Source organism: Dermacentor albipictus, chromosome 1, assembly GCF_038994185.2.
Source record: "Dermacentor albipictus isolate Rhodes 1998 colony chromosome 1, USDA_Dalb.pri_finalv2, whole genome shotgun sequence".
NCBI lineage: Eukaryota > Metazoa > Arthropoda > Arachnida > Ixodida > Ixodidae > Dermacentor > Dermacentor albipictus.
In genome coordinates, this window is record NC_091821.1 from 183,383,252 (window position 1) to 183,399,129 (window position 15,878).

At 43.6% G+C, this 15,878-nt stretch overlaps 1 protein-coding gene across 1 annotated transcript in view; it reads left to right on the forward strand.

The window, feature by feature from the left end:
- The window catches only part of LOC139053490 (uncharacterized), a 206,007-nt gene that overhangs the window by 134,083 nt on the left and 56,046 nt on the right, over positions 1-15,878 (forward strand). The window contains exons 6-9 of the mRNA XM_070530476.1: positions 7,329-7,535; positions 7,634-7,902; positions 12,380-12,594; positions 15,438-15,738. Coding sequence (XP_070386577.1) covers positions 7,329-7,535; positions 7,634-7,902; positions 12,380-12,594; positions 15,438-15,738 — 992 coding nt within the window. The remainder of the gene's footprint in view (positions 1-7,328; positions 7,536-7,633; positions 7,903-12,379; positions 12,595-15,437; positions 15,739-15,878) is intronic.

The window sequence follows — 15,878 nt, forward strand, 5'->3', positions numbered from 1 at the left end:
TCGCCTATTTTTTTTTAAATTTTATTTGTATATCTTTGAGTACCCTAAGGGCGGCCCGTTAGGGCATTAATAAGAGGAGGGGATCCTAAAAGAATAAGTGTAAGTACAATGTGCACAATATGAATAAATAGAAAGAGATAAGTTAGATAAATAGAAATGGCCTAAAAATTGAAAAATAAATTGAGAAGAAAAATAAATGGTATAGGATATTAAAAAAAAAAGCTGAATTTATACAATATCTCGTAGCATTGCTCACACCACGGTAATCACGAGTCTGCATCAGAATACAACAACAACAACAACAACAACAACAACAACAATAATAATAATAATAATAATAATAATAATAATGATAATGATAATAATAATAATAATAAAGAAACAGCCAAAAAATACATATACGAGGCAGAATAGAATAGTAAAGCAAAAATGTATGCTGCACTAAGCATACGAAAACACTTTTAAGGTAATGGAGGTAGGTCATGACACATTGATAGTTTGATACACTTAAAGAAGTTTAGTAGTGCTGCTTGAAAGGATGATTCCGTAAGTGAGACAATGGTTCAAATTAAAATTCGAATTCCAAAAAAGCACAGACGTAGGATACAGGTGAGCCAGCTGCTCTGATAACAGTGTTCTCTTTTTGATGCTGCGAGGGGGCAGTTTCACCACTGGTTGTACAGGTGGCAACACTCAGCGTTACTTTGCACATGCTGCTAGATATGGCACATTTCTTTCTCTGCTGTGTCACCAACTGCAGTTACTGTGTCTACTCTGTCTTTTGTCTGCATCCGCTCCCACTAAAGATGCTTGCGCTGTATGTTGCTTGACGCATATCAGTATGCATAAATCTTTCTCATCTGCTTCAGCTCTTGCTGCAGCCGCTCATGTGTTAACTTTCACTTGCCACGATCATCCTGGATAAATGTTCTTGCTCGACAACTTCTAAATAAATTTGAATGGTTTGAAGGCTGGTTGCATTTCCATTTGTGCGAGCTATTCACATGTTGCTCTATGTCCACCCCACAGCCTGTTCGTGCTATTAGTAGCAAACAAACCATTGGGGATATCTAAACTTTTGTTAGATTTTCCGCATCTTCATGGCACAGTGATTGTTTGAATAAAGAATGGAGGGTTAATGTCACAAGGAACAGCAGTGAAAAGAGTAAAGAAAAGAGACTACAAGAGTGCTATGACTGGTAACTAAACCTTCATCTACATGCTATTTTGCAGCTATTGGTGTTAGGAACATAGGAAGGAACATTCGTGCTTGACTCACTCAGCAACCCTTGAATCATAGGTGCATGAAGAGGAAATTTTTCATTTCTTTTGTCATACCTGCAATCGGAGAACAAACTGTTCATGACCTCACTAATCCATCATTGAACGAGTTTAACAGCCTAAAACTACTATTACATGCGCCATCATGCACCAGTCAAGCCATGACTAAAACATTACAGTGTAATGTGTTGTACATTATATAAGATACTGCAGAAATAAAATTGGATTTTGCGCAAAAATGTTTTAGTATAACTTCGTCCAATGCGCCGCAAGCGAACGCCGCTTGTCTAAATGTCTAAATGTCTACAGCTGCGTAGCATGACAACCACTCCAGACAAGTTGTTATTAAATTGAAGCTATCAATGTAAGTTAGCAACGTTTGTCAAACAACTGAGCAAGGCGCAGTTTGTTTTTGCAATCAGACTGACACAGAGCTTCATCCTTGTCATCTGCTTATTGCCTGCTATGTGGCTCCCTTTGGCCGTGTAAAAGCTTCTTCTGAGGCTGTCATTTTAATATCAAATTTCTATGCCACATGACATGCTGTTTTGTGCTAGCAGCCTGGAGAAGAGGAGAGGAGAAGCACTGGTTAAGGCCTGTTGCGGAGAGTGTGGGTGAGCACCTGAGGCAGAGAGCATGGCAGCATGCAGTGCACACTGAGGGCAAGTGGGCTCGCTGCATCCATAGAGTTTCTAAATAAATACCCTAGAAGGGAATGTGACGCTAGTGTCTACGGAGGCTCTCCTGAGCGTTGCCTCAAACTACATGGGAACGATAAGTACAGGCTTCGGATTGACTTCAATCTTTAGACAAGCGGCGTTCGCTTGCGGTGCATTGGACGAAGTTATACTAAAACATTTTTGCGTAAAATCCAATTTTATTTCTGCAGTATCTTATATAATGTACAACACATTACATAGGCTTTGTATGACTTTGAGATCGAAGGACGGTTTGCCACCAGGGCACACCAGGGTATGCATTCTTTTGCAATTCTGTTCCTCATTTAGTGCCAAAGAATAATTATTTATTTTTACAACAGCAATAACAACCGTGCATGTACTTATATAAAAATGCTGATAAAGTATTTATGGAAATACAAATTTTTCGTTGTGAGAAAGTGCTGCACCTCTGAGAGGAATGCTTCAAGTGTCGTCTACTATGACGCCTGCTCGCTGCGAACGCGAGGCTTTTCTTGCACGTAATAAAGCACGTAACGCTACAGCGCCAACCTAACACACTTAACAAACCAAGGTCGAAACGGTCAAAATACGTTCTTTCAATGTTTACGATGCCGTCGCATTCTTGTGAGGGCTTCGACACCACACCTAGACACAAATATCGTCCCAGCCGTTGACCCAGCGCACTATCGCCACTTTAAGCAACAGAACAAAGGCACCGAGCTTTGCATCGCATTATCCCACTGCGGGTTATGGCAATTGCGCTTGGAGCGAAACCAAAACTGCCAAAAAATACCTGTAGACTAGTTCGCCAGTCAACAGAATACCAATTCATAGCCTGTACTTCCCATCATTCCCATGATAGTTGAATGATTGCAGTGCCATAAAACTCTATGGCAGCATCGTTAAGGGAACTGAGCAAACACATCAGCGAGTGCTAGAGTCTGCTCTCTTGGATATGTTACCCCATCGTAATGAGTTCTGTATGGCAATAGATAAAATTGGAGGCACATTTTTATAAGTGTTGGCACAGGCAAATGTTGGATTTGCTTTATGAATGTGATCTGCATGGGTTGGGATGTGAGGAGTGAGAAGAACATGGGCTCAAATGAATGGAATGTTTTATAATAAATAATGTGGTAGAACAACTGGATAAATTTTCTATAAATTGATATCAAGGGTATAAAGACGAGATGAATGATGCAGCATTATTTTGAGTGAATAAGACAGATTAGTGTATTGATATGGGTGCCAAATTATGGCTGCATATTCTAAAGAGGGCCTGGTAAGAGAATTGTATGAGCAATGTCTGGTATCTTCGTTTACCAGGTCTAAATGGCGTTTCAGGTAACCAAGCTTTTTATAGAGTGAACTCGCACTTGAGTTAAATTCAAGGGACCCAAGGAAATAGTTCACTTAACTGAAAGTTCACTAAACTGAATACAGTGAAACCTCGTTAAACCGTAGTCGGCCGGAGCTCGGAAGAAGTACGTACTAAACGGTAGTACTGTTTAAGCGAAATAGCATGAGATCGCCCACTTACCTGTCGAAAACAGAACTCAGAGAGAGTGCGATGAAAGGGGAAAAAACATGCAGTATTTATTCACTTCGCGGGACGTAAGTGTTATTTTCGTTTAATGTCGCGGCGGCCTAGCACGACGACAGCGGCCTCAAACTTACTGAAGCTTCGTGCCAGCTTCTCAGCCAGCCCCCCTCCTCTTGGCAAACACTAGCACGGCAGATTCCTCGTTGGCTTTACGTATTCTCCGTGCACACGCGCAGTAGTGCTGCATAAGTCCCGGGGCGCCTTTTTCATTGCCGGGTGCCGGAGTTCGGAAAACTTTTCGTTTGGAATAGTTACGTTATCGCGCCCCTGTTCTCCTTGCGACGATCGCTTTCAGGAGGCTGACGTAACGCGCAGCTTATGCCACTGTCGGGCCTGAATAGCCCGTGCTGTCGCCTCCTTCCGTGTCGTCCTCATCGCTGTCGCTAGTTGACACTTCGGCAACAACAGCGGCAGCGATGGTGAAAAGTCGAACCTCGTAGCCGACATCTCTTCGCGGTCGCAGCAGCGCTGCCGAGCAACTTCGCATTCCAAATGCCACACACTGTAGTCAACAGCAGATTCATGTCGCGGGCCAGCGCCGACTTCTTCGTGTCACGTTCGGTAGCACGGACGATGTCTAATTTTTCTTCTATGCTGAGCACCCGGCATGTTGTTTATCCTAGCTTCGGCATGACGCGAGTCCTCGCTTGCACAACGCCACAACGCTCTTTGGCACGGCGTCCATGCCAACGTTACTAGATTATCTAGTAGCGATGGTCCATGCGGCGTCGAAATGATGTTGATGTTGATGCGGCTTCACGTGCAAACGCACAGGGCGCTTGGAGGCCGTTGTACCGATCTCTGAGGCTTGTTGTTCTGCCGGGCCGCCCGATGGAGACCGCCGTGTTTGCGCGACGAAAAGTGGAAACGCTACGTTTTAACCGATGCGTACGCAATAAGCTGGTACGGTTTATGCAGATACAAAATACATTATGTTCAATGGCCGCTGAGTCGGGGAATTGACTTTACTACTTTTAAACCGAAACTACTGTTTAAGCGGGTACGGTTTAACGAGGTTTTACTGTATTCACTAGAATATGGAACAGCATAGGGCATAGCAGACATTGAGTCAAAACTGGGAAATGCAATTTATGGATTTATTTACAACCATATATACGAAGTATGTAACAGTTACGTTGCTGCTTGTCTCATTTTGAAAAAAGAAAAAGAAAAAAATCTTTTTTTTTTTTGCATTGGTGCTTTTAAAGTGCAAGAAGTAACAAAGCTGCCCACAGAGTTTATGTTATTGTGCACCTCTTCTGGCACAGCTTGTTGCTGAGACATGAAGTCTCGCAACTTTCCAAGGTATCCTGCAGCCTCGGCTAGAGTTACAGCATTTGAATCTGCCTCTGCCATTGCATCTTCCTCATCGCACCCTTCTTCCGCGGAACGAACGCTGGAAACCATTTCCAGATCTGATAGTTCAGCACAGGCAATGAGCTCACTGTCACTGCCCATAGTCTCCAAACAAAGTGTTACTGTCAACATACAGCTGGTGACAGATCTTTGTCCACATCCTGGGGTTGATCACCTCATCGCGCTGTTCCTGTTACGTTCGCTTTAACCGCACAAGGGGCAAGAGCGGGATTTATGCCAGCAGTTTCTAATTGTAGCTGGTGTTACTCTCCACCAAGGCCCTTAAGTTCGTTCAACTTAACTATTTGCTATTCAGGAATTCATTTACCTGAACCATTTTTGCATAGAATGCATAGGAAAACTGCCAGGGATATTCTCTAAAAGTTAATTTGTCTGGAGTATTCGTTAAACCAACGTTTGTACAAGTGAGAGTTTACTGTATACTCTTGTGGTAATGTGTTCAATATGAATATTCCAGCTTTGAATTGAAGGAAAGCAGAACACCCAGGTATTTATCTGAATGCTGAATGAACAGTTCTAATACCACATACTTCATACTGGTTAGTGGTAGAGCAAGCTACATAAGAGAATTTTACGTATTTAGTCTTTGCTTTGTTAATTTCCATTTGCTATGTGTCAAGCCGTTCAGTTAGTTTTTATAATGTTGACTGCATTGCAGTGTTGTTGAGAGGACAGCTTATTTCATTGTACACAACACAGTCATCTGAATAGATATGTACGAGGGCGAATTAGAAATTGTTTGGCCTTATTTTTTTTTAGCCAAATTAGGGCTGTAATTGCGAAAATATATCCATTCCCAGCAATGGACCCTTCTTGGACGGGCCCAGCCTTATCTGCCGGTAGCTCGGCGGCACGGCGCTGCTGTTAGTTATTGAAGATGGCGGTTGTGCTTCACACATCCATGGCATACAAGCAACGAAGTGTGATTCGTTTTCTATGGAGCAAGGGGACGAACGCCCATTGAAGTCTTCAGGGAAATGCAGCCCACGTTTGGGGAAAGGTGTCTCGCTTTGAGAAGTGAGGTGGTGGTGTTGTGAGTTCGCAAAAGGCCCTGAAGTCCAACGGTGGTTCCACAGTCAGCCAGATGAATTCTACCACAAGGGCATCTCAAATTTAGTGCTGTGATGGGACAAATGGGGGGGTCTGAACCGGTGTGAGGACTATGTGGAAAAATAGTGCAAGGTGGTACATAGAATACTATGTGTATTTGTAATTACCTGTGTGCATGTTATTTTGGCTAATAAAATATAGCGGTAAAGACTTTATGATTAGCCCTCGTACTTGTGAAGTAACATTAGTTGCAATATCATTGACTTAAATTAGGAATAGTAGTGGACAGAGTATGGATCCTTGAGGAACTTCCGAAGTGATCTGATTGCAGTTGGAAGAGTAGTTGTTTAAATTGATTACCTGAACATGTTATAGTCAAAGAGTAGGTTACTAAATTATGAAGGGATGACACTGAGGGTTGCACACCTGGAAATTTTCATCTTGTTGATTGTTTGCTGGACCACTTTTTATGCAAAGGCTTGGCCTTTGTGAAAGTTTGACCTAAATACAAAGAAAACTTAAGTCAGTTGCAGTATGACATCATACAGGGTTTTTACGCCTTCTTGAAGTCCTTGAAAACCTGCGAAGTGGGTAAAAGAGATTCAAGGGCCCTTAGAACTCCTTGAAAATAAATGTGCTCCTTGGGTTTCTTGAAAACTGGGGTTGGGGCGACTTTTGAACATTCAGAGCAACAAACTCCACATGGAGGGGAGAACCCTAGATATATTCTATTAATTGTGTCGTTGAACAATTGCAATGTGGCATGTCCAGTCACCAGCGACAGGCCTGTTTAAATCACCATTGCCATCGTGTAACTAGACAAAGCCAGATCAAGCAACCAAGCCATGCCATTATTTTGTTGTTTTGCTAGTGGTTCACACTGCAGCCATCATGGCTTCATTTTTGAGCCCTTGGCTCTAGAAATGCCTGGCAGATAGTAAGCATCAGCCATTCGGCATTAAAATGATGAATATATTTGGCTGTAGTTGGACAGTACTAACCATCATGCCAGAAGGCATTTCACATCATTACAATGGGAAAGTCAACTTATATAAGCAACCTGAAGAGCTTGAAGCATGTGTCCAACTCAGTAGCGCAGCTAGAAGGAGATTTACTATATTTCAGTGTATTTGTACGAATAAGTTTGCATTCCACTGCTTGAATTTTGGCCTTTGGCAACCTTGAAATCCTTGAATTCTCCTTGAAGTCAAATGTTCTGTACAAACCCTTCTCAAGGTGCACACAAAGCAATTAAACACACATGACTAGATCAGCTCATCAAGAGCCTCAGAACAGCTGCCATTCGGAACACACGTTTTGTCTATTCACAATCTCAGGAGTGGTGCCAGTGGCGCTGGACACAAGGGTGCTTCAGGAAATGGTGAAGAATGCCCCCGGGGCTTCCAGCCGTACCGCGGTTCGGCCGAGGAGCTACGGCATCCCAACCTGGGTACACTGCATCCCATGTCACCCTTTGATGCTGGCGCCTACCCGTACCACCCGACACCATTCCTTCCACCACATCTTGCACATCCAGCTTACAGGTGAGCTAGTGCCTAAGCAGTGAACTAGGAGGTCATCACCAGTTTCTGCTGTGACAATGACATGGTAACTGTGGTACCATTTGGCTATCTGTAAACAGGTTGGAAGACCCACTATATCAGTACAATCTGTTGCGGCCTGGACCACCTATGGTATCAGCCCCGGCCATCCCTCCCTTCTATCGGTATCCTATGCAACAGCAAGCACCTCCACAGCAGCCCCCAGCCCAGCAACAGCAACCACAGCAGCGGCAGCAGACTACGCCGCCATCTCTACCTCCACGAACGGATGAGTCCAAGGAGGAACAGTCGCGACTTTTGCTCCTTTCATCGGCTAAGAGAGCTTCCGAGTCCTCATCGCCATCTCTTGGTTAGTGGTTTTCCATCTGATGTATTTAAAGTGTTGTGTGCTATCTTGTGTTTGTGTGGCGGAATCTGAATGAAATGGTCATGGTTGACATGAATCCTCGGATGACACAAATTTTTAAATACCCTATTTATTCGATTATAAGCAGTCACAATTATATGGCGAGGGTGCAGTTGGGGGACTCAACAAAAAGAACTTAGGTTTGTATACTAGTTTAAGGCCATATAGAGTAGCCGACAGATTATTCAGACTCGGTGGGTTTGCCTGAAATACGGAATTATTGGGAGCCCCCGGAATAATGGATGGGAACTATATACAAACTCTGCCTTGAGGTGTGACTTCATGGCAGCGCAAATTTCACCTTTTCTTATGGCAGCGCGAACAACGCTACTGTGAAGCCATACTAAAAGGCAAAATTTCCGCTACCATGAAGTTAAAATTTGTATGTAATCCCACCCTGCCTTTACTGTCACATTTTTCGAAATGTCCGTGCATGTTATACGCTCAAAAATATTGTACTGTCTCACCTGCCAGGGCTTATTAGTGGCTACAATATGCAATGCCGTCTAAAATCTGTATTGCCGGAAATGTGGTGCTGATGCCGCCATATTGAAATAATAACTGAATTTATCAGCCTCGCATATAAGGTAGGGGGTGACTTCAAAGGCCAAGAGTTCTGTCAAATAACCTCGCCTTATGATTGAATACATACAGTAGTCTTCTAAGAGGCTGAGGTTGTGTGGCTGCTCATGTTTATGTTTATGTGACAGCAGTGCTGACCAATAATTAAGTGTTCTGTGGTGTGCATAATAGCCAATCTTCTTTGTCGCTTGAAAAATGTTTCTGCCTTGCAGGCATGGCTCACATGTGTTAGCTTATGACATCAGAACTAGCCCTGATTGTTCTCTCCGTGACTGCCCTGTGGGACTGTTCCTTACTTATTAGTTCTGAATTGATGAATACTTTCACACAATAGGCAGGCTCTTCATGAGCCTTCTATGTGTTGTGCACTGGACCTCTGCTTCCATGACTTGTCATGCTCGGCGAAGTGCTACCTCATCAGCCTAGCTCAATAGCCATGTGTAATCAGTTGCTTTTGTGAGGGGCTTGGCCTGTAAGATGTTTGATCATTGTGCTTCAGGGCATGCTATTGTTTACCCACTAAATCTGCATTCATTGGGCTCTAACTCTGGCAGCTTTTGGGCTGTGTCTCTCTGTGCCAAGAAACCTAAGCCAGGATAATGTAGCACATCTATTCCAATTTCTTCTTTTCCATGCTTCGTCAGTGGTCCGAGCAGCACTCCGCCTACGTATCACAGTGATTGGCTGATCAAAAGCGGTGGATGATGTGAAAGGAATAGAATTGAGTAAAAAGAATCACATCATTATACCAGTTCTATTTTTAGAGCGCAGCTCTTAGACGCCCGTTCCTGCTATGAATATCGGCTGGCCTACCTCGTAACAGAGCGAACGAGCACAGCAAAAGATAAGAGCGAACACGGAGCACAACGGGGAATGAAAAAAGCAGTGAGAGTGAAGAGAGGGCAAGAAGGAGAGTGTGACGAAAGCGTGAGAAGAGCGTAGTGCCGCACGAGGGGCTTTGCGGCGACGATGGCTACGAGATAGTGCCAGAGTAGTGCCTGTTATCTATATGGAAACAAAGCACTGCATGAGCAGAGGTTGTCAGCGGCTGCTGCTGTGAATTGCGCCCACGCATTACCCACGCGCTTCTTCTCGCAATACCTTGTTTAGCGAGGCAGTGGTACCCCACTTCACTCCATTTGCATCATGCCGCATGAGACATTGTTCGCACCAGCCAATATATTGTGAAATGAAAACATGTTTACAGCTGCGCTTAAATTTCGCATTCAATGAGTTTTGTGTCCCTTGTACACTTTGGAATGCAGATCAGTATTGCATCCTCCACTAACTTTACTGGAAGGGTGTGCCATGTAGTTTCCCATCTCCACCCATTTCAGATGGGTCTTGCATGATATCTTGTTACAAAAATTATAAAGGAGGGAAACTTGCAAACAAGCTGTTAGATTTCACATGCTTTGACTCCATTTTTTAGGAGCAGCATCATCTCAGCCAGGATTTCGAACGCTGAATGACATTCGCCACTGAAGCATTCTCTGCCATAGGCTGAATTCATCACAAGTAACCTTGCTGTGAGCTAGGGCGCTTCCATAAGAGAGCAAGCACATAACAGCCAGAGAATGCATAGGAAGCATTTGAGGAATTTGACTTGTGAATATTGGTGTAAATTTTACAAGCATGTTCACATTTACAAATTTACATGTTATGGATAGTCTTCAGTGTTCAATCAGCTTTGGCACTGCAAACCTATATCAGATACACAGACATCTTTACATGAACATATTGAAGGGAAATAAACAAACACCAATTTCATTTTTTGTCAAGTGCAGCTCTTAAGCACCCATTCCTGTGTTGAGTGTTGCTGTGCCTTAGCAGCGTTATACCTCATAACCGAGCAAATGACCACAGGCGAAAGATCAAAGTGAATGCGGAGCACAGCGGTAGACGAAAGAAGATTGTGCGAGGAAGAAAGTGGAGGAGGAGCGGAGGGCAAACAGCTTGTGCATGTGTTGAGTTGCTGAAGGCCACGGCATCCACTGCCACGTGGGCGATCTCATCTGCACTTCCAAGGGAAGGGGGGGTTATAGTTGTGTGAGGTGGGGAGAGCTACACTCGTCCGCGGCGTCCACTGCTGAGGTCACTCTGCGGTACCAGCATGTGTGACGTGTATCACTGCTCCCTCAAGGGGCAAGGGCAAGCAGCTCGATTTGATGCTCCCTTGGGTGTTTCGCCGCTGACACTGGTAGCATGATTTACCCATGACGAAGGGCTGCTCTCATCGTTCGTGGAATGAAAACGCAAGGAGAAAAGCATAGTGCCACGCAAAACGGGCTGTGCGGCGATGATAGCTTTGATATGGCGCCAGAGTAGCGCGCATTGTCTGTAAGGAAACAAAGCACGCTACTCACAGCCTTCTCTTCCTAGTATAAACCTTGTAACTATGTAATTATTGTAGACAAAATATTGACACACAAAATGAAAACACATACTGTATTTACTCGCATAATGATCGTACTCGCGTAATGATCGCACCCCTGAATTTTGTTGTCAAAATGGGATTATTTTTTTCATTCCCATGTAATGATCGCACCTTGAAATTGCCGCAGCTATATGTCTTGTCTAGCTAATGGTGATCGCGCTTACCATCTGTCGAATGCTCTCGAATGCTATGCGAACTACTCTTCAAGACATACCAAGTGGTCTGCACGCACCAAACATTCTTAAGCAGATGCCCCATTTTATTCCTTTTATAACTTTTCACACTTCCATGAAAAAAAAAGTTACAACCGAACTTGCCTTGGCTTTATTATTTATAGGCTTTATAATGGTTGTGATCAACAACAACAAAAAAGGCGCCTTTCGATTCTTCTCATTTGCACTCGTGGGCACGCAACAAATTGCGAGCGGCAACGATAGTAGACACGTTTACAGTGATACGTTAGAAGTGTACCCTATTCATACGCCGACGGTTGTAACATAGCTAAGATATTCACCCACCCTTAGCGGAAATGTGCTGTATTAGGATAGCAGTGAAGACAAATGCCGCAGTTTCCGCAGCATACCCGCCATGTGTTTCTATGTCACTGGCAGCTAAGCACGTCTATCTCTGTTTCTGTTCCCTCAAAGTGGACATGGCTATGTTATTGCCACATACTTGCTGATATTAACTATATTATTCATTACTGGTACGAAAGAAACTGTTTCAATGCGCGTAATGTACTCACGAAAAAAAAAAAAAATCCCGTTCGGCGCGTTTGGCTTGCTCTGCAGCAAATGCGGGATCGAAAAAATGTTTTTTTCTTTTCGTGGGAAATTTAACCCGCGTAATGATCGCACCCCTAAATTTGCGGCAGCTTTTTTGACAAAGTATGATCATTATGCGAGTAGATATGGTATAGAGCTGCGCTCAAATTTCGCATTAGGGAGTATCATAATTGTTGGTGAAATTTTTTGTGCCATTCTGATTTTACTTGTTCTTGAGTCATAGAAATAGAGTGACATGAATAGAACGCTATGTACACATTTTTTGTGGGAACCTGGAAGAGGGGGGACCATAAGTGCTAAGAAGCGAGGAGATTGCGGAGTTTGGGCCTAGATAGTACAGATATGATGTATTAGCCAGGAAAGCACAACTCTATATGTTTAATGGGCTTTACTGTGTCGACACACGTTTTGTTGATGTGTGAGCAGTAGCCAGAATTGCCTGCTGAAAACGAAAAAATTTTTTGTTGTCTAGAACCAGTTCTTTGCACTTTGTACTTCTGCTTTCTATGCATTCTATTGCATTTTTGTTGGTGCAGAGAGGATGTCCATCCTGAACACTGTAGGTATTGGCATGACAAAAGGGCTAAGTAGATGCCTTTTTTTTTGCGTTTTGTAGGCTCATCTCATTCTGGAGGAGGCCATGAACCGTTGCGAAGCCCCCCATCTCTTCTGACTCCCCTGAACCTGGCTACAAGCCATTCAGGGCCTCCTCCCCAACCCCAAGGACCCCTTGTCTCTCAACAGTCCTTTTCAGAGCATCTCGGCCATCCGGCTAGTGCAGAGCCCTGGCGGCCACTGGCCAATGATGTGCCACCCCTCCACCACTTACAGGTATCAGTAGATTTTTGCATTCATTTTCCACGTTTACTGTGTGACAAATATAATATTTGCATGAATACAATGTAAGGTGATTTTATGAAAGTACCACCTCATGAAAGTACCTTGCATTATATTCGAAACGATGCTCATTGTATAACAGAATATTTTATTCCTATTCCATCCTTCACTACACAAAAAGTTCAGTCACTGGATACTTAAGCTATGGAGGAAAGCCAGCCTTTTCATATCTTGAGAGAATACTGGTGCACATGCACGGGAGGATGCTTGTTAGATTGGAGCTGAAAGGTGAACAATGGGAATAGGGTGTGGAAGTGCAGAAGTGTTTGAAGGCCCAGACCACAAATGCATTGTATATTCGAGAGGTGTCATATGTGCAAATGCTGCTGTGCTGTCACACACATCTGACTTCTCAGGGTGGCATGTCACCAGAACCTGTTAGCATATTCAGGGTGTCTACCAACCGGGAAAACCGGGAAAACCGGGAATTCTCAGGGAATTTGAACAGTCTGGAAAAACTCAGGGAAAACTCAGGGAATTTGTGCTTCTATCAGGGAAAATTAGCTCTAACTTTATTGAAAGGGAACGAAAGTCGTGTTAATGCTGGCTCCAGTAACAGAGGAATCGCAACGAATCGTCATTGACGCCGTGTCATCGGCACGATGTATTGCCAGAGTAATTAACGACCGATTTTCTAGACGCCCGATTTTTCGGACATGCCCGATAATTTGCACGGTTTTGCGGCACCACCACGTACTCCATATAGTCAATGTATATTGCCCTGACTGCAGGTCTGAAATGGCATTAATCAAAGCCGCCACCGCCGCTATTTTGATTATCTCGCCGCCTCGAACCGGCACTCTCGCAGGCAGATCCGCTGGCAGCCGTAACCACGACCGCGGCAACGTTAGGCCTAGATGCTTCTATGTTCGCTATTAAGCTTCTTGCCGAGCGGTGCCGTGTTTTTCATTGAAATAATTCGCCGCTATCACCAATGGCACCGACTCCGCCTTTTTCATCCTCGCGATTGGCTTTGAAGCTCGCAGAGCACAGCGTGTTGCGTAATGCCAGTCTCCGAAAGTTAGCTTCGCCTCAGTAAACTAGTGTTAGGCGGTGAAGCATAACAAGCGTGGGAAGGGGGCAATTGTCACGAGACACAGTATGTATTCCTTAATTACACATGCGTGCACCCCGTCTCCTGTCACAGTACAAGACCTGATATGCCTAATAAGCGTACTGGCAGGCCTTCAGAGCTTTTTCAGACGTGCCTGTGGTAATTTTAGCCCTTAAAGGCAGTTAAAGACATGCATTAATTTTTTTCAGACTGCCCTTTTTTTTTTCGTTTTTTTTTGCGGCCCCTCGGAATTTCGAAAAATGAAATATTGACTGTACAACTGACCAAGGGGATGCTTCAGATGATCCATGTGGTGAAAGCGTGGTAGTAGGAGGATGAGAACAGAAAGGACCGATGCACTGAGGAATTAACGGGAAAGGAAGGGTGCCGCCGCCTTTTTGAAGGAGCTTGAGCTAAAAAAAACTAAGTGTTGGCTGACGCTGAGACACAGGTATCCCTCATCCAAACCAAAATAAATTGTTTAAGCAGTGAAACCCAACACTGAGATGTTGTGTACAGGCTGAGAGTATGTCAGGACAGTTCAGGTTGACTTCCCAGCTGCTGAGAGAGAACCTTAGTTGTGACAAAGTTCAGGTCCTCATACAGATGAACTTGCTATCAGTTGATAGAAATAGCTGATATTAAAAAAATATTTACTTATGTATGCATCTCCTTTTCATTCGTATTTGAAAATGTTCGACTCAATTTGGAATGAGCTTTACCATTTCTTTCGCTGTGCATTTTACTAACACCTTCCTTCTGTTTTCTTTTTAAATAAAATAGATATTACTCCTTACTATTCAAACTGGATTAAGTCATTTTTTTTTGTTTCAGCATGCTTACTAGAGAGTGACAGCATCGGGCAATGTGGTGTCAGCCTGTCTTGACATAAAACAAAGTTCTGGCTCATTCAGGGAATTTCGCAAAGGTGGTCAGGGAAAACCTGGAAAACTCAGGGAATTTGGAAATGTCAACTTGGTAGACACCCTGCATATTGCAATAGCTGATACATTATTGTAGTGCTTCCCCATGTGGTACCACCCCTGAAAGCATACAATTCCATAATGGATCACACATTGCACTGTACTGACACATTCTATCCATGGCTGTAGTTTCTATATAAATCAGTATTGTTCTTACTATTTTCTAGGTCATAAAAAAAAGTACCCCCTCTTTTCTTCATGGTTGTGTGGCATTCATGCAAATATAGTAATTCTTTTTTTTTGGCTTTGTGTGTTTAAAAAAATGTTAGTCTGTTATATTTGCCATTTATTAATTTTATATCTCATAAATGTCATGCAACAGTTAGGCTTTGTGAAGTGTTACTAGTCAGGGAGGAAGAGATTTTTTTATAGACTGAGGCCTTCAAAGCCTGAACTCACGAACACTGTTACATTACTGGTACTGTAGCAGTTCAGCATCTCATTGAAACCTCCTATGGACAGACATCTTGCACACCATCTAAAAATTTTACATCTTTTTAAATTATGTTTTTTGAAATTGCCTATTATAGCAATATATAAAAATAATGCTTGTGCTCTCGTACATTTAGGTACTTATTACATGAATCGCAAAACATGTAATTACTTTTACATAAAGCTACATTCGTCAATCAAATGACTGCATTCAATTCACGCTTGCCCAAAGATTCTTTAGTTGTTTTGGTCTGATGCTGTGCACCATGTTCTCTATTAATGGTATGGTTTGTTTGGGTGACACACAGGTAACAAAGGAGAACTTTCAATCACTGCCAGCGTCTTTCACATCTGCCATGGCCCCGGCCACTATACGGCAGCCAGCAGCAGCCTCTCTGAAGCCAAGTCTTCCGCTAGCGCAGTCTCCACCACGGTCTTCCACATCGAGTCCTGTTCCAGTTCAGCAATCACCTGTTCGGCTTGATGTCTCAACATCTGAGCACCGGCATATAGAGCAACACCCAGTGGTGCTGAGCCGGCTAGATGTGGCTGAGCAGCGCAGGAAGGAAGCACGGGCAAGAGGCTCAGCTGAAAGTGACTCTGAGGAAGGTCTGTATTTTAGGTTTGGGAGGTCTGTGTTTCAGGATGCAACATTTTTGTCTTACTTATTAGTAGTTGTGTTGCTGAAGGCACAGTTTGTGTCGAGCAGCTGAGGTCTTTATTGCGGCTGTATACGCACCCCGTCTGCT